Below are 20,040 nucleotides of genomic sequence, written 5' to 3' on the forward strand. Positions count from 1 at the left end.
TGATGGGCACCAGCAGTAATTTGTGAAGATCCCCATCTTTTGTCCAGCATTCAAACAGGCTTTCTTGATGGTGGTCTGGGCACACCCACAGTTTGTACACCCAGAGTGCCAAGCTTTGATGTGTACTCTTTATGTTTACTCACTGACATGCAGTACATTCACGCTCAATTGGGGAGACCTGAGGCTTTCCTTCCATGCCTGCAGACCTGTTTGGGTTTTGCCCCAGTTAGGTGATTGTGGAAGGTTCAGCTCCTTTGTGGCAAGCTGGGCTTCCCCTGATATCAATGGGAAAAGCCCTTTCCACCTCCAGCCTTCTCCATGCAGCTGTGTACATCATGGAGGCAAAGGACACAGCTTGTGAGGTGTTGGACAACCCAACTTCTGGACTGCCCCCTGGCTCTTTGCCTGCTCATTCACAAAGTTCCACGGATGCTTTCATGATGGGTTATGAAACTTCCACACTTGGGTTTTGGCACCACATAGAACACGTGTAAGAGCTTCTAGGAAGTCTCAGGAGAGTTGCAACTTTCAATCTGTCAACTTCAAGCTGTGTGTATATGTCTCACATGGTCTGCCAAGCAGTATCACACTTTTAGGAGAAACTAATGTCTATTTACCAAATCTGTAGGCAAAACACTTCATTTTCAGGAAGCAAATATTGTGTGTTAATTAAGGTCTTATTCTTTGTTCAGTAAAGCCCAAAATCAACACTCATAAATAAAACTTTATTTATAAACACTTGTATTCGTTCTGAGCTAGGGTTAACATCATATGCAACATATACCACTATTCTTTTTGCGTGCAAAACATAATTAAAATCTAAGTTTCCATAGGAACATATTAAGTGGCATATTAGGTTTGTTTAGTCTTTGTGCCAAAATTTATTAGATTACTAGTTTCATCAATATAATAAAAAAGTGTATTTCATTAATTTGATTTATTACATTTTATATAATAAAATATAATAAAATGTTATTTTAGATATTATTTAACCAAGCAGGCATTTTATTTAAAATTGTTTTAAAAATCTAAACTGTAGATGTTCACAAATTTTACTAATAATAATCTTCATTAATAAAGAAATGACACACAATTTTATGTTTAGCATTTCTTTCCCCTAACAGTACTGAAATTGAAAAGAACCGTGTCTTAAGAACTGAGGTACGTACCGTACCGTGAATTTTGTGAAACTGTTTTTTCTCCAGATCTCCAACTATTAACCAATACAATGTTAACAAAAAGTCTCATTTATAGAGAATAATCTATATACAAGTACATAATTTGGGCTTTCTGAACAAATAAAACCCAACCTTTACCTCCAGATATGTGTTTAAAGTAAAGTGTTTTCTCTGTAGCATATGTGGGAATACCACAAACAGGAACTCACTGTACTAAGAAAATGTTTCCTTCATAGTTAATAGCATTTGTTGGCTTCCATCAAGTCTTATTACAGCTGTTCTTTTGTACTTTTACCCAAGGTTTTGATACTGAAGCAACAAAGGGAAACATTTCTACTCGCTTCACTAAAGATGTATCCAAAAGTCATCAGTCTGAAACTAAGGTACTTCCAAGTTTAATACCCGCTATGTTGACCATATAAGTGAATTATAACCACACTTTCTTGTCTCTGAAAAAGAACCTCCATATCTGAAGGGATGTTTAGAGCTTTAGTTAAAAAATATACATGAACACTGGCTCTCTGACATCCATTATTCAAGTTATTTATAAGTAAACAATGAACAGTTTTTCATTGTTTTCTCGTGTATATCTTTTGTAATTATCCTATAGAGTTGTAATAGATCAAACAAAATGCGTCAGTTTCATCAAATTAAAAGCCGTTTTTTATTACATCCATTAAATAAATACACAAACAATAATAAATATATATAAATGTAAATGAATAAATACAATACAATAATAAAATACAACAATAAATCCAAAATGCCTGTTTTGATTCAGTTAAAACACTTAACCAAAAAAGTGCATTCGTTAGAACATTAGTTTTGGACATAAGTAGTTTCTGTAGTGAGCTACAGTTTTTCACTATTAAAATAAAAGCTTAACATGCTGGTCTAAGAAGAGTACGGAGGAGTAGTGCTCTCCTGTGTCTTAGTTCAGTAACCTTTTTTATGTAATATGTCTCAGCAAGAACAATGGAAAACTTTGATACACTGTATCACAATTACAATTTTACCATTTACAAAGTTAGCGGTTTGCCATTCCTCATATGATTATTTTTCACGAATCACTTTAAGAAATACGTCAAACGTTTTAACATAAAACAATCTGTTTTCATATTAGTCAGCAAGTATCCTTCTCTCCGCAAGGAACCATGATGTTCTCACAGCTCAAACACACCAAAAAAGGTTTTGGAACTGTGCTCGTTGATGTCAGCAAAATGGTTGGTCACTGTTGACAGTTTGTCCCCCTTATAAAGTTGAAAGACAGCACCAAGATAGATAGACTCATAGACAGGAAGTCCATTCATTTGCTCCTCCATTTTAGTTTGGCACACGGTTTTGAATCCACTGAGCAGAAACCTTTTATTAGAGGACGGTGATGTGAGGGATGACCACCGAACACTGTAGCTCAGATGTGTCTTGCTACTGTCATGATCGTCCTCACTTGACTTGCACAAGATGTCAAAAGATGCCTGGCTGTAGACAAAGTACAGGCCATCATGGGGAATGAGGATGTAGTTGTTTTCCAGCTTGAGACCTCCTTTAGTAAAGGACTGGTCCACTCCACTCACCCAGCGTGGAGAATGATTCTCACGATCCTTATCTGAAGCTGGAATAAGGGGGGGATTTTTTTAAAAACAAGCAGCATAAATGAACACTCCCCTATTCTTTAAATGCTTTCTGTCTTCGGCAAGATCAAAGATTCATTGTCTTGATGAAACTACAAACATTTTATATACAAGCCTTTCTATAATACTAGAAGATTGTTCTCTGTCAACCTCTACCATTTACTTCTAACATTTGAGGACATTCAGAGCATGAAATGAGCTATTTAGCATGTAAAAAGATATAGTTATCTATATATAAGATTTTGGTTGAACCTTTTTTATTCAGAGTGACTTATGGCTAGGACGTCACATTGACATTTTCATCTGAATCTTAGTTAATGTGCACAATTGTATTGCATGTTACTGAACACTTGCTATCACTTCCGCTTTCAATGCTACCACTTTTGCTATCAGAGCATCCACCACATATTTTTACTTTACCTAACAAAGGAAAGTGACAAATAGGTATAGTAACTTACCATGGAGGTGAATGGCTGCCTTTGTACTCTTTGCGATCTGAGATAGCATTTTCTGTTGCCCTAATGTGTCTAGAAAACAGAGAGAGGCTTTGTTAAACTTTTTAGCCCATATATGTCAGAAGCCTATGCCTGAGCCATTTATGGTGTTTTGATTCATCATTTCTTGTGTCTTACCTGTGTCTGTGGTGCTTTGCAGCTTCAAGGAAAGCTCACCTTGATGCTTATTCTGTGGAAAGAACATCAAAAGAACTTTACTCTTTGTCCCCCTTTATCTCATCTCACTTGCAAATCTCTCAGCTGTATTAAAAACTGCTAATGTAGCTTCAGGCTTACCGTGAAGTGCCATGCAAAACAGAGAGATGCCACACCACAGAGCGAAAGGAAGACCATAACACCAACTATCGTCCATGTCCAAGATCTGGGCGACTTCACAGGTTCCACGGTAGATTGGTAAACATCTCCCAATGCGGCTTCTAGGTCGGCTGCTGTGAACTTGTTCTCCATCCTGTAACTGGCTTGCTAATATCACTTTCAGTGTAGTTTATTATAATGATGCCACACTTTAGATGGACCCGAGACCTGTCCTTGGTTATATCTAAAGGGAGATATGGTGCACTGAATGTGTTCATGGAGAAAGATTCACTAATATATATGAGAAAGACGGGGAAAGTCCAGTGATGTCAGGGGAGCAGAAGTTGGTCTGAAAAGGGAAAGAACAATTTTGCTTACAGGCACACCAACACTCTCACAACCTCCTCCCCTCCCACACACACACACACACACACTCACTCACACACTCACACGCGCACACACGCGCGCTTACACTCACATTCACACCCCGTATGAGAGACACAGATGTTTGCTAACAAACAGGTTTGGTAAGGACAGTCAATTAACTATCATGCCATTATTAAACTAACAAAGAAGTTCCAAGACATTGGACATCATTAACATTTTTTTGATAAATGTATTGAATATATCAAGCATTACATTTATGGAGTTTCATTCTACAATTGACTGTGTAAACAACGTATATAAAGAGAAATGTAACCTCATAACCTATAGTCCTGAGTAGAAAGGCATTTATTACCGGAAATACACTATATTGCCAAAAGTTTATAGTATTGGGTCACCTGGTACTAAGTAAGTATGTGATTTTTGAGCATTGCATTCCACAGTTAGTCCCAATTTAATCTTATAATTCCTTAAACTCTTCTGGGAAGCTGTTTCACTAGACTGTGGAGTGGGCTTATGGATATTTGTGTTTATCAGCCATAAGAGTATTACGAAAGGCAGGTACTGGTGTAGGTGAGGAGGCCTGAGATGCAGTCAGTGGTCCAATTCATCCCAAAGGTGTTTAGTAGGGATGAGATCAGTGCTCTATAGCAGGCCACTCTAGATCTTCCTCTCCAAAGAATGTAAAACAGATCTTCAAGAAGCCCACTTTGGAACAGATTTGGGTTTCCAAGTTCAAGTAAAGGGAAAATTGTATTACAGCACATCTAAAGACGTCCTTTACAACTAAGTGCCTCCAGCTTTGTGGTAACAGTTTGGAAAAGAACCACGTATAGCAGGAAAGGTCGGGTGACCCAATACTTTTGGCAATATAGTGTATATCCTTAAGCCTTAAATTAGTAAGTAACAAGTTATAAATTGCAATTCAAGGATTTGGTATACTTTATAATGATTAACAAAAGAATGACTTTAAACCCAATAATTCTTATAGGTTGGCTTTTAATAATACATTGATTACCAGAAAAAGCAATTAAATTAAATTTAACCAAGTGGTAAAAGTGGATTAAACCTGAAGCTTAAACCTACAAAAACACTTAGAAGTTTAAATATTAAACCTTAATACAAATTATCATAGCCATGTGTCTGTGGTTTCTTGCAATGCATGATAATTCATACTGATATCATATTCTAGGTAATTTAAAACCACACTCATTTTGAGAATGTCTCCCCAGCTGATAAATATTGTGTAATTATAGAGTAGGAATTGCCAATGACTGAATTGTGAAAAACGGGTCTTCTAATTAGGTCAAAAATTATGACCAGCAATCCGGTACATGGCCACGGGTGGCAGCTGGCAACTTAACACAGCCGCCATAATTGTCGACCCAAATCAGATTCTAAATCATAATAAAATGTTTTTTACTTCTATGCAAATCGTAAAAATAAAGGGAATCATATTTAGCTCTATTTCTAGCATCATGTAGTCCTCCACTTAGGATACCATTTCTTAGAGTGCTTTTGCCCCCCTCATTTGCTACCCTATATCTAAAAACAACCCTGACATACCAAAGCCTGTACATTCATGCATCAGTTTTCCATTACTATAGTAGAACTCAAGCTGGCGAAACAAAATCTTCAGACGTTACGCCAGGGTCAGAACAAAGGTATGTTACCATATAGACAAGAGGGTCTTTGTCTAAGCTAACTACACCGGCTCTGTGAGAAAATCTCAGTAAACTAAAACAATGTGCACTCTTATTCTTATGTTATCTTCCATGTGCTCTCATCACTAGTGTTATCGAATGATTATCTAAAATAAAAGAAAAAACACAATATTGCTCCCTGCAAAAGACAAGAATCTTTCAATATAATTTTGCTATAGGACAGGAAACAGACTTTCCGGCTTCTTATGTTCTTGTGGTTCTTTTCCTGACAATAAAGTACATTCATTCATGATTAACTGACGTGACGTCAAAATGGCACTTGCAAGTTACGACTGGTTGAAAAGGATCAGAATAGCAACACTTTAAACTGTATTCAGGTCTTTTAATAGAACAGTGGTGTGAATCCTAAACAAACAACTCAACCATTAAAAAAATTATATGTCTGAAATTAAGAGAATTGATGACTGTGGGTTTATTTTGCTGGCTAAATAGTGTGGGTTTTTTTCTTTTTTTTTTTTTTTATAGCATAATAGCAAACTTATACTGTATCATTCTGCTGGAGTTATTTCTGCTCCAGTTTTGCTTTCTAAGCACATTTTTGGACCAACACTAAAATGGACCAACAATATGGTAGAAAATGAAGCTAGTGATCACAGATCATCTGCTATAGCTAAGCTTAATAGGGTACTCAAGGCTGAATTCGAAACAATAAGGGACAACTTTTATGTTGTGTTTTATGTCATCATCACTAAATTTTGATTAATTAAATGACTGTTGAGTGCACAACATCAACAAGCATTGAACAACAACTTGTGTACCCCTCGAGTTTCCACCCTTTTTCCCACCCGAAACCAACCTGATCCACCTACATGCTTAGACAGAATTGTGCAGGAAATAACTCCTTGAGAAATTCATTGGGAACAGGTTTAGTAATCACTGTCTTCTTCCTTGTGTATACTGTGTGCAATTACCTCACCTACTTTGTGCAGTGATGCAACCTTGGACTGTCAGAAGTGCTATTATTGAGTTTTGATTGATTATAATGAATTGAATATAATGCTTCTATTATACAGATAATGATTTAGTTCTCTTTAACAAGCAAAACAATTCCTGAAACAAAGGAAATGCTCATTTTCAAAAAGATGGGTAAAGTGGGTACTGGACAATAAAACTGTTAAATTATCATTTGTCTATAAATGGCAAAAAACTAAATGAATAGTGAATGGATGCATTTTGTGCGTTTGTAATACCAAATTTCTACTTTAAAAAAGGTTCATTAATAAAATGTCTAAAGGTTTATTAATGTTGTTGGAATAATGTTGGGCCTCTGTTTGTATTTTTATGATTCGGTTTGTAAGTTTGTAATTACCCCCTGAAATTTAGAATTTTGCCAATTTTTTTTTTTTTTATACATTTATTTTTATTTTATCATGCAAAGGGATTTTATTGGTTGACTACGTCCAACTGACAAAAAACAAACTTTGTTAATGGTTTTGCTTGTATAGTTGCAAATGCTTATTAATTATTACAAATCAAGCAAAAATATCGTTACAGGTGTACCTGATACCAAAATTGAAAAACATTAGCAAGAACTAAGACTCATTGTTTTTTTGCAATGTCTTGGCTGAATGCCAAGTGTCATACGCTCGATGGCTTTCATTCCCTGGGTGAGGCAATCCCTCACATGAGCTGGAGAGTCCCTTCCTCCCACGTACTGAGATTGAACAGTCTCAGCAAACATAAAAAAGTTTATATATGGTGCAAGTGTAATACACACCCTATGAATTATTTAAGTGATTAATTTAAACATGTCAAACTGGAGATTTATTTAAAATACAGTACGAGTTTCACTTTTTAGTTCATGATGCAACTTCCGGACATGTGACCATACAGTCACAGGCGCTTTCCAGTGGAGATTCCAATAACTTCACCCAGCCCCCCCTACTCTCCTTATTTCCTTCTTGCTCTCTCTCTCTCTCTCTCTCTCTCTCTCTCTCTCTCTCTCTCTCTCTCTCTCTCTCTCTCTCTCTCTCTCTCTCACTCTCTCTCTCTCGCTCTCTGTCTCCCCACCCCCTCCCCCTCTCTCCCCTTTCTCTTTCTTTCTCTCTTTTGAGACATTGGAATTCATTTTCTAAATATCACAGAATATTTGTGTGCTTTTTATTTGTTTCTGTTTCCCTTTCTCACTTTCTATTCCTCATTCACTCACACTCTTTTTTCCATGCACATGGTGATACGTATACAATGCAGAAATAACGGTCACGACACTACTGGCTACTGTACATCCCTCTGTATACGTCTGAATATCTGGTAAAATATATATTGGTGTATGGTGTTTATGATAAAATGCCATATAGAGTATTGCCACTTGCTCCACCAGCTGAGGTTGGCTGCTGAAGTAGATTAGGAACTGGCTTGTTTGTTTTGTTTTTCAGATTGTCCCACTGATAGTGACGGGTAGATGTTTCAACCTATTAGATCACCAGCTTTAGCTTATAACCGCACCCTATTGAGGTTTTAGGATTTTTGCCAGGTCCTGAATGTCACAACATGACCTGCTTTATAACCTTTTTATCCTCCAGTGGTTTGGTATTTGTTAAGCAGAAAATCCTTCCTAGAAAGTCCTGTTCCAATTAGCTTGATAAATTACCTTCATGTAAAAAGAAACCGATGTATTAATTTGGCATTTTAAATTATCATGTTGAACGCACACGCACAAGTACAAAAAAAACGTATTCGCCTATTTTTTACATAAATAATTAAATGCTAAATGTGAATTGTCATATACTCAACATAAATGTATATATACACTTTTTTGGACAAAAAAAGACAAATATTAATCTTTTAATAGTTTTAACATAAATATTGTTTTCATAAATAAATGAAAAAGAGTCACAAGTCAGCAAGAATTAAACACATTTTCTTTTTACTTTTGTGTCATACACACATTTTAGTTCACATTTTACTCAAATCTGGTGCAAATCTAGTGGAAACGACGTTTTCTTTTTCTTGAAGCTTTCATGAAAATGTTTAGGAATTGAAAGCCACCCACTACGCCCTGTTTAAAATCCAGACTACAACCAAAAGCCAGGTAAGTTCTTTTACAATGGTGCTTATGTGAGAAGAGTTTTGCCTTTTATAAACATAGATAATAAAAAAGAGGCTTTAGGAATGGAGAAGTAGCAACAGATAAATAAAAATAGACACATGACATACACCGTGTGTTTCTTAGTTTGTTAGATGTAACATCCTCTACACATTTAAAAATGCTTTTATTTATACTTACATGTATTAATTTACATAAGTCATGTCAATCAGAAACTTAAAAAAAATCTGTATTCAGCAAAAGAAAATTCATTTATCTAAATATAGAGCAGTTTGAGACTTTACTCAAATTACCCCAACACAGAGCATTACAACACAAGTCTTATCTTGTTGCCATGTGCAACTCAACTGTTTTAGAGGTGAAGGCTCTGGGTTGTTGAACAAGAGAATTTCCAAGCTGCCACTTTTGGGCCCTTGAGCAAGGAACTTAACCCTCTTTGCTCCAGGGATGATGTATCATGGCTGACCCTGTGCTCTGACCCCAGCTTCCTAACATTGCTGGGATACACAAAGAAAAAAGTTTTCTGTGCTGTAATGTACATGCGACAAGTATAAAGCACATCTTTGCCATTATCAACCCTGTGAGATCTGATCTGTGTTCCAGGGATTCTGCTGTCTGAAAGGTCTCAGAACTCAGTAGAGGTCAGTATCAGTTCTCAAATCATGAAACTGACATATCCATGGTGTGACATAACACCTCAAGTTTTGTCCCAAAACTAGTTTCTAGTTTATTTGGAAAATGTGAAATTCATATATTGAGTTTGTTTCACTTGTCAAGCTTTGCATAAGCAGCTCCACTGGTGAACCCATTTATACAAATTGTTTATATTGTTATTCTCTATAGCGAGTGGGATGACCTGTGAGGACTTAACTTCAGGGTCTGTGGCAAGTCCCCATCTACACTGAAAGTGTAAGTGTCAGCCATGGTGTCTCTGTGATTACAACTTTTCTGCTAGGAGTTTTTGCTAGTGATTCCGAAATATCAGTTAAAAAAACATGGAGGAATTGATGTGTACATGTGCTGGTGACCAGAGTACTATGGAGTGATTTTTTGGTTGAATTTGGGGTTTCTTCGTGTTGTCTTCTTACTCAACCAGTCTATTGTAGCTTTCCATGAAAGTGAATATGCTAAATGTTTTTTGTTCCCCTCAGTATTTAGTGACTTTTGGAACCATTAGCCTGAATTGTGGTCATACAAGCATCAATTACACTTCCCTGTTTAAACCTGTTCGGTAATGGACATTACCACTGGTCTACAGCAGGGACATGCCAAGGGAAATACCATTTTCCCATTTCTGAAAATTTGGCCTATAACAGTGTTGATTATTTTCTTTAACTTTTTAGTTTTCTATTTAAAAATACACAGATTTGAAAATGTGCAGTCAAAAAACTAGTAACATTGAAAAAGGTGTATTCAATGGTGGACGCTTCTGAATAACGCTTTAAGTTTCCCAAAATGTTATTTTTTGTTAACAAGGATGTTAAAAGTCAACACTTTTTTTCAACAACGTCTTCAAGTTTCTCTTCACTTGATACACACAATAACTGTTTCTGTCCTATAAAGTTAAGCTGTTTCTTCACATGACACAAGGGATGTTTAGTGGAAGAATAAGGACACGTTTAAAAAAGAATAAAACCCCTACAAACTCCATGATGGCTACCCTGGTTAATTTGTTAATTTACAGAAGAATCAATAAAGCATTTTATATCAGGTATTGTTGAAAAAAAATGCTTTATTGATTCTTCTGTAAATTAACAAATTAACCAGGGTATTTAATCAGTGCTAATTAATATTACAATATAAATCTAATAATTTTTTGTTTGGTTTATTCATAAATCTTTGCTCACATTCTAATGTAGATCTCTGAACTAATAAGAGTTAATTATATTAAGAAAGGAAATGATGTATGTTACCACAAAGACCGGTGTTTCATTTTTCCTGTTGTAAACACTAGAAACATGTCGCCGACATGCAAAATCTTTCCCATATATGTACCTATTTGTTAGGTTTTATAATATCTTTGGGATTTTATGCCTTGCTAACATATGTATATATAGATTCTCAGGCATATCACTTTAATATAGCAGCCTGACGTCTGTTTCAGTTTAAGACTAAAGGGCTAATGTGTGTTTATTCTTTGAAAGGAAGTGATCTAACATGAAGTGTCTCCATCTGATTGCTTTAATGTTTATAGTAAAATGCTGTCATATCTGTGAAGTTCTTTTAATTTCCTTATTTTTCAACTTCAACTTCTATATATTTATACAGCACATTTTAATGAAAATTTGTTGAAGTGCTTCGCAAAATGTGTCATCAACTGAGACCTAAAAACTCTAAGTTCCACAGTTTAGGACTTGCCACTGAAAAAGCGCAATTACCTTTTTTACTTCTTTTTACACTGAGAAACAGCCAACAGAGAATGATATATTGATCTTAGTGACCTACCCGATGTGTAAGACCCCAAGAAATTGCAGATATAATTTGGGGACAAATTGTGTATCGATTTAAAAACTAATAACAACGTTTTAAAATCAATCCTACACTTGACTGGTAATCAGTGAAAAAAACACAGCACCGGAGTGACCCAAGCTTTTGTGCCGGTCAAAAGCCTATTTTTAAGCATAATAAAGCATTATTCGAAACTATTTAAAAGAAAATATGCTAAGTACACCTCCAAATTGTGCAAATGTCATTTATTTAAATGTCGGATGACTCATTCATCATTGTGCATCAAACAAATTGACATAAACATGGAAATAATGCATGGTAAGATGTTTGGAGGATAAGCAGTTATTCTGTAACAGGAATACAGGTAGGATTTGAGGTTATATTGATGTGGTTACAGAGTCTGAAGCTTACTAACTATGTGGATTCCTCATTCTTAACACCTTTCCTGCCCTCTTCTCTGTTTAGCCTCTTTGTCTGGCCCACACCTCTTTGCAAAAAAGTGTGCTTTAACCTACACAGCATCTTTCCGTTTCAGCTTTGTACACTGAAACCATCCCTGCTTCCTTCCTTTCCGAGATTGTTCTCCATTACCCCTATATAGGGGATTTTAGCTGCATCTCCTGGTGACATTAGCAAGCCTTTCCACCACCTCAAACTATTCTACATATGGCAAACACCTTTTTACACATATGTGTAGGCTATGTTGTACTAAATAGACAACAGCTCTGTTTTCTTTAATGCTATGAGGTTATTTGAGATCAAAGTAAAATAAAATATCTCGAAGTGGAGGCTGTGATGGGGTTGCTGATTTTAGTCGTATTTATTTTTAATAAAGAGGCAAAAGTGGAGGTCATTTGTAACTACTATTAAAACGTTTTACTGTAGATATCATTTGGTATTTTGGGCTTAAATTTATTATTATTTGATTTAATAAGAAGTAAATCATGATGGGGTTTGTTGTTATAAGTCAATAATCCACATTGGTATGATATAGACTGTTTTAGTTTTTTGTTCCTTGTTTCACATTATACATATTTTTTATATTTAGAAATATATCAAATCCACTTACTACTGCACTTACTGTAGTATTTTACTTTACTTTACTGTAGTAAAAAGTAAAGTAGTATAAAATTTGTGGCTATGCTTAATTTCAAATAGTATATGTTTCATTGTAGTTTATATTTAACATATATATATATATATATATATATATATATATATATATATATATATATATATATATATATATATATATATATATATATATATATATATATATATATATATAAAAACAAAAAAACATAGACACTTGCACATGAATAAATTGTCAGGTCAGTTATTATTCTTTCTAGTTATAAACTGATCCCAGCATGAATGATTATGGCTCTAATGTTAAGCGATTTTTTTTTTTATAAATATAGGTTTAGTTTGCGATGCGGGACTTTTTATGGTAAAGGTTTTCTAAATACTGCAGTCAGTTTTGAAATACCTTTTTGCAAAATCAAAGGCTAAAGAATCGTGCACAGACCTGCACCCCAACAAAGGCCAGCAGAGTGATTCACACACACTGAGAAGGTTTAGAAGACATTGCCTTGCTATGTAGTGTAATGTGCAGAGTCAAGCAGTGGTGCTCAGTTTCCTGTGTATATGCACATTAAAACCACTAGCTCACAGGAAATGACAAAGCAAACACAAACAAACAAGGAACAAAATGTCAAAGAAATGCCTTAAACATTACATTAAGTATCTCGATGACACACAGTAAGAGTTTCTGATCCCCCACACTTTGGTTTTTAAGTAGGCAAACTCAACCTTCAGCATGCTTTTACTGGTTCTGTTTTTACTGTATGGGTGGACACAATCATTTTAGGATCATTAACATGGTGAAGATCTTATTTTCATCAGGGAAACAACAATTTCCCTTTATTTTACACACTAAACAAATAATTTCTTTACTAAAAAGAAAATCCCTAGACCTGTCCCAGTCCCCAGGCTGGGGAATCTTTTCCGTAACCAGTATCATGAGCAGAAAAAGCTTTTTTGAAGCCAAATCAAGGACGATAAAGCATTTGGATTTACAGTTGTCTGTTTAAACAGGAGTATGAAAACCAATGAAATGTAGGTGGTTTGGGCTATTCTTAGCGTTTACGTGTCAAATGCTTCCCTGACCTCATGTATATACCAAATTTGGACTTCCTGCTTCTAATATGTTCAGACATATAGCAGAGCATGTAGAGCACAAAGACCCATTTTGGATTAACAGTAAATATGATTATGATTGCAAAAAAAATTATAATAATTAAAAAGTCACTAATTCAGTGGTTCCACAAATTCAACTCTTCCACAAATTAAACTATTTAGTTCTATTCTGGCTTCATTATATTACATTACATTACATTACATTACATTACATTACATTACATTATATTATATTATATTATATTATATTATATTATATTATATTACTTTATAGCATTTTTTAAAGAGTCAACATTTTTGATGATCTACCCATAAAGCACCTCCTGATAAATCTTATTTATGTGATAGAAATATTTATGAAAAGTCTAAAAATCTGATGATTTGGTTATTTATGTGATATATAAAAACTTAATCCCATTAATATGAATGCACCTGCATGCGTAATAGACGAGGCGATCTAGTGTAAAAGTAACCATTTATGTACCAGCCATTTATTTAGATTGCTGGCTACTGAGAAGGGCTAAGGTGTTGCTTATGATTAAGGAGCGCCATCGTGTGTTGAGAATATGTAGTAGCATAGACATAGACCTTGATAGTGTTTAATTAGGGAAAAAAGTTCGGATACTTTTATATATTTCTTAAGAGCTTTATTGCCAAGTAGAATATAGACTAACACAGTATTTCACAGCTGTTAAAGAAAGTGGCTTTAGTAAATATAAGAAACATCAATTAATTTAAATAAGTCTTATAAATAACCAATTTATCATTTACAATTTATCATAAACATCTTTAGAATACATAACAACATGATTCCTAACAAAGCATTTAGTCATTTCTTAAAAGCGAAACAAAATTTTAAAACGGCACTCAGTGAAGAATTTACATTACGACTAAGGGCTGAGAACAGTCAATGTTTCCAATTGTTTAAACAAAACTAACAAAAATAAAATGAATAATGATAATAATAACCATAATGTCTTATTTTAGAAGACAATTCAATACAGAGATGTGTTATGATGACATCATAATTTTATTTTGGATGATTAAATTACTGGAACCTGCACATTTTGGTCCACAAACTTCAGTCTCTGCCATTTTCATTATTAAATATATTTCCTGAATACCAGTTTGACCTCTGGTTCTAGCATCTAATAGCTTACAGGTCAATAAGATCTTTACCTTGTTAAACTCTCATTATAACTGACCATTCTAGCATTAAACACAGAAGGCACATGATATAAAGAGTTTACTCGAGTCTTACTAGAACAGACAACTAGAGTGTTGCTAAAGTCTCAGAGGCAGTAGCTCTGACGGATTCATCATTACAAAACCAAGGATTAGAGACTATTTATTTATTCTACTGCTTAAGTAGAAGGAGGCCCCAGTATGTTTTGGAAGCATCCTTTGAGAAGAACACAGAATGTGAGATGTTTAGTTTCACGCTGTCACCATGTCTCAGGCGAAACACCCCTGACATAGACACGGTGCCATATCTATGCTCAGCTTCGCTCAATTTACGAGGTACTTTGCCAGGCATTTTCTCATTTGCAACCAAAGTCACTGTCCCCTCATGCTCCCCACTGCTCATGAAGGTGACCTGGGCATAGGTGTGGTAAAATCCTCCGGTTTTAATAATGACAGAGTCATTTTGCAGGTGGAGGGAGGTGTTAGCGCAGAAACATGAAGTGCTCTGTTTCCATGGTGATTTGTCGTTTCCTGCTTTATCAGAAAAAACAGAGCAAAAACATACTCATTAAATACCAATGATTCTACAAATAAATCTTTCAGAAAGCTGAAATTGTAAACACTGCTGAACTAAACATAGTATGCATTTGCATATCTACTTTGATAAAACAAAACCATGTGGAAATGTTTTCATTCGAACTTCTGCTTAAACTTGCCTGATGGTCTGCCTACAAAGATCATGTTCAAAGTCAAGATGTCTGAAACCTTCCTACATTTACATATATGGCATTTAGCAAACACTTCTGTCCAGAGCGACTTACAAAAATACTATCTAAGTGTGGTTTTCTCACACTATGATCATTATCACTAGCATCGTTTTCATTACTATCATGCTCTAGATAAAAACGAAAATGTTTTACATTGAAATGACACAAAAAGTTTTAATAAATAACAAGAAATTTAGCCAAGCAAAGAAAACTTCCAGAATGAATAAGCAATAATTTTCCCACGTATTTTAGCATTAACAGAGATCAGTTGAGTGAAGAGATATTTATAAGGCTGGTGTTTATATGCAGTGAGTTTACTTTACCTCAGGCAAGTTAAACTCAAAGATTAATGATGTTGAAAATGAAAATGACAAAAACACTGGGTTCCCAGTCCATACAAAGAACACTTTCAAGTTTGGCAGTACCAATCGTTTTGTTTCTATACATAGATTAGCTTGTTTATATTTTTATAAGGGGCTTTTGGGTGGAATTGAAATTATTCTTTAGATTTTAAAATGATGGAAACTGTGGTTAAGATGTGTGCAGAATTAAAATCTTTAGTTTCAGAACTATATATATACTGTATAGTAAAAGTCCAACTCATGTAAAGGGATTTCCCAGACCAGTTAGTGCCTTGATATGCTGTCAAATATTTTACAATAATGATTAGCAAGAGCTCACTTAAATCTTGCTGATTTTTTGTATGAAGATACTAAAATAAATATAATAAATGAAAGACGAGTCTATAATTCACATGTATGAAAGATTATGCGGAGGAACGCAGGTCTTCTTTAGTGCGTAGTTAAAGTGTTGGCGGTACAGGGAGATGCAAAAAGCATACTGTTGGAACCAACGTATGTTAGATTTCGGTCAGATAATTTGTTCCGAAATGTGTAGGCCCTAGCTATAATCGTAACCACATTCAGACGTACGAACACCCACTTTTGAAGAGCAACGGATATTAGACCACCTCCCCACAGTTATCTCCTTTTCCATGGTTATTCATAAATCACCTACGATTTTAGAGGTGAATTTTCCCCTGGTTACATTTTTTTTTAATTATTGATAAGTTAATAAAGTTGTCTGTTTGTTTGCAGATTTTAAACATTAGCTAATACAGAGAATACATGATAGCTAACAGTGGAAAGGAAAAAAAAAAAAGTCTGAGACTTTTGTGGTTGGTCACTGAGTAGGAGGTTCCAAAATCGCAAGTGCTTTCAGTCTTAACATGAGAATACTGTAAAGCTTATATTTGTTTAGCATGACTAAGTTCTGTACTGATATGTTGATGATTAATGCCTGCAGTAGGTGAATTCAAGAAGCATATAGCGTTTTAAAGTGTTCAAACATCAACCGACCAGTAGTTAGTCCATACTTAAAAGCACGAGTGACACTTCCCCAATAAAACAAAGCAAAAGTGAAAAATATATATTAGATCATCTGCCTCCTGAAAGTCCCTTTTTGGGTTTTGTTTCATTGAGAGTGGGAAAGGGAAATAGGCATGTTTCTTACCCCATACCAGATGGATGTAATCTACTGATTTCTGCTCATAACCTTAAAACAAAGAACATTTTTACACTTAGTAAGCAATCAGAAGCATTCACGATCTAATATAGTTTTATATATATATATATATATATATATATATATATATATATATATATATAGTTGGCTAGCATATATAAAATATATGGATTTTTGTAATCAAGACATCCCTCTGGGTCTTCAATTCGTATACATATGCAATTGCTTACAATTACTATGTAAACCTTAAAGAATAAAGAATTCCATGCTTCTCCCCTGACTTAAATATATGTTTGGCTACTTGAAAACTGTTTGCTAAGCAGTTGTTCATAGAAGTGGGTCATGATCTATTTAGGAGTTTGTATTTATGTCACTGTTAGTATTAACAGACATCTGAACACAAGAGTGAAAACAAATGGGTTGATTACATTATACAAGTGACTGCGATTTGCAAATGTTTCGCATGGATGTATTTGCTTTTCAAATATAGCTGTGACATGACATTTCTTACCTTTAGAATATGCATATTTACCACCACCTGAACAAAAGATAATGAATTATTTAACACAAGTTTAAAATCAATTTAGTGTGGTTTATGTATCATCTTAGACATAACTTTAAACTACAGCAATAAAATAAAATAAATATATCAAATAATTAAGCCTACCTGTGGCATTCTTTTCTTCTTTCGGTGTTTCTTTCTGTAGGTGAAAAAATATTTGTAAAAATTAGATGTTGCTTTAAATAATACAGTCCTTTTTCATACTGTGATGAGTTTAGCTTATAGATAAACAAATATTTTGATTTGAGATGTACCCGGGTGCTCCCTTTAGCAATCACTGTTACCATAACCACAATGGAGATGGATAATAGGAAACACCAGCTGACCAAGAAGCTGAACTTGTAGTTTGGGTTGTCCATTTCTTACTGAAAGTATCAAAGAGAAATGCTGGTTAACAGAAATGCCACACAATCAAAATGAACTCAACATGAAATGGAGCTTCTCAGTAAAGAAATGTAAGGATTATGTGGTGGCCAGACTGTGACATGCTCAGCACTTATGTGGCGTATATGTGCGTGTGCTATGAAGTGGTGCTGAAACAGTGCTGAGTTATGTGACAAAACATAGTGGGTTTTCACCTTTACAAGGTGTTTTCCCCTTTAACCCACACAGAGAATTCACCCACAGGTGAGTGAAACAGCCTACAGTGAATTACACAGCACAACAACTTGACATGTAGTACAGTTTCTATGTCTCAAAGATCTTCTCAAAGTCTGATTTTCTTTTTACTATGTGGGTGTCATATCCAATTTCATCCCACACAGTTCTGAAAACAAGAAATAAATAGGAAGCAGACAAGAAAGCAAGCATGGAGCATGACTGCTAATTAGATCTTATACTTTTGATCCCTACCCCTCTCTCTCATATCTTACAAACATATGTGTGTGCTTCAGACGAATGTACTATATCTGAGGTGTACATGTATGTGTGCATATCAGATATAGTACATTTGTCTCAAACACACACACACACACACACACACACACACACACACATTTCAATAATGCATCAATACAATTCATCATATTTCAATCATTCTTGAACTGTACTTAATTTATGCCACACACCTTCATATAATAATTTCTTATTGACAGTTTCTCTGTATGCAATCATCAATTCAGAATAAAGAATCATAGACTTATCTAAAAGGTGAATTTATTAACATTTCTGGCATCAATAAATATACCTATTAATAAGCCTGTCCCAGAAGTAGCAGAAATGCTAATACTAATATTACTCCTGTTAGTTAAACTGCTGAATAATTTGGTATATGAATATAAGTATGAATCAGATGAGAGATCAACTGTACTCACCTCATGTAGTGTAAAGACTAATGAACCTCTATGTGTTTGTTCCAGTCACCTACATCAACTCTGCCCACAGGATTTCCCCTTCTTTGGTCTCTTTATGCAGAGATTCACTCACATTGTGGTTGGAAAGTAAACTCAATCATCTTGGACATCATCTTCTTGTAGACTTTCACCTCAGAAAGTTATTTGTTCTCTGGGCTAGTAGGTCACATGAAACCTTGATGCAGATTGAAACCAGATGCAGAACAAATTCATTAGCTTTTATTCTATTAACTGTCTAATGTCAAAGTACTGTATCTTTAAACTGTTTAAGATTCAGTGCACCTTTGATTACATGTATTTGTTTCTATCACTTTTAAAATGTGTTTAAACAACAACAACAACAACAACAGTAATCAAACAACAAACTATAATAATCTGAACAATGCTTTGTATTGATGTACTGGCAGCTTCCATTCATGGTGTATTCCTGCCTCACACCCAGTGGTCCTGGGATTTTCACAGATCCACTGTAACTTTGACACATGTATTGAAACAGATCATGTTGGTTGAGTATATAGTGCAAAGGTTTGCATGCCCAGACATTAGAAACGTTTGTTTTAGGTTTATCACATTTCTTTATTTAGTTACTACATTGGTTGTGTCATTGCTTTTGTAATGGCTTTGGTCATTTCTGTTTCACAAAAAATATATACATTTGGCCGGACTTTGCAAGAAGATCTTTTTTAAAGTCCAATTGTGTGTGTGTGTGTGTGTGTGTGTGTGTGTGTGTGTGTGTGTGTGTGTGTGTGTGTGTGTGTGTGTGTATATATATATATATATATATATATATATATATATATATATATATATATATATATATCACTTAACCAACATGTGGAAATCCATTGTTTTTTTACCCACCCCATATATATATGTATATGTGTATACAGTATATATATATATATATATATATATATATATATATATATATATATATATATATATATATATATATATATATATATATATACACACACATATACATATATGGGGTGGGTAAAAAAAAACAATGGATTTTCACATGCTGGTTAAGTGATAGTGCTAATTTTAATGTTTATTAATTTTCTTTTTCTTTTTTTGGATGATATCATGGACAAACTCAGTACAGTTCACTAATGGGACAACCCCAGGTAAGCCACTTGTACTTCCCTTCAAAAACGCAGCGACACCCACACAATAACATACCCCACCCACAAATTATAAACACACACATATACAAAGGGGTGCTGTC

General features: G+C 34.6%; 2 protein-coding genes across 2 annotated transcripts; both read right to left on the reverse strand.

The window, feature by feature from the left end:
* Nucleotides 1-1,831: 1,831 nt before the first annotated feature.
* tnfb (tumor necrosis factor b (TNF superfamily, member 2)) lies at nt 1,832-3,902 on the reverse strand. Its single transcript, XM_083548540.1, has 4 exons — nt 3,601-3,902; nt 3,442-3,493; nt 3,268-3,336; nt 1,832-2,790 (listed from the first exon to the last, which is right to left on the reverse strand). The coding sequence occupies exons 1-4, from the start codon at nt 3,769-3,771 to the stop codon at nt 2,342-2,344; spliced, it is 741 nt and encodes a 246-aa protein (XP_083404666.1). The 5' UTR covers nt 3,772-3,902; the 3' UTR covers nt 1,832-2,341.
* Nucleotides 3,903-14,099: 10,197 nt separating this feature from the next.
* On the reverse strand, nt 14,100-18,874 carry lta (lymphotoxin alpha (TNF superfamily, member 1)). Its single transcript, XM_083549197.1, has 6 exons — nt 18,771-18,874; nt 17,712-17,822; nt 17,563-17,596; nt 17,407-17,433; nt 16,884-16,925; nt 14,100-15,138 (listed from the first exon to the last, which is right to left on the reverse strand). Exons 2-6 carry the CDS (start codon nt 17,814-17,816, stop codon nt 14,777-14,779), a joined length of 570 nt encoding a protein of 189 aa, XP_083405323.1. The 5' UTR covers nt 17,817-17,822; nt 18,771-18,874; the 3' UTR covers nt 14,100-14,776.
* Nucleotides 18,875-20,040: the final 1,166 nt, after the last annotated feature.

Source organism: Silurus aristotelis (assembly GCF_946808225.1).
Source record: "Silurus aristotelis genome assembly, chromosome: 8".
NCBI lineage: Eukaryota > Metazoa > Chordata > Actinopteri > Siluriformes > Siluridae > Silurus > Silurus aristotelis.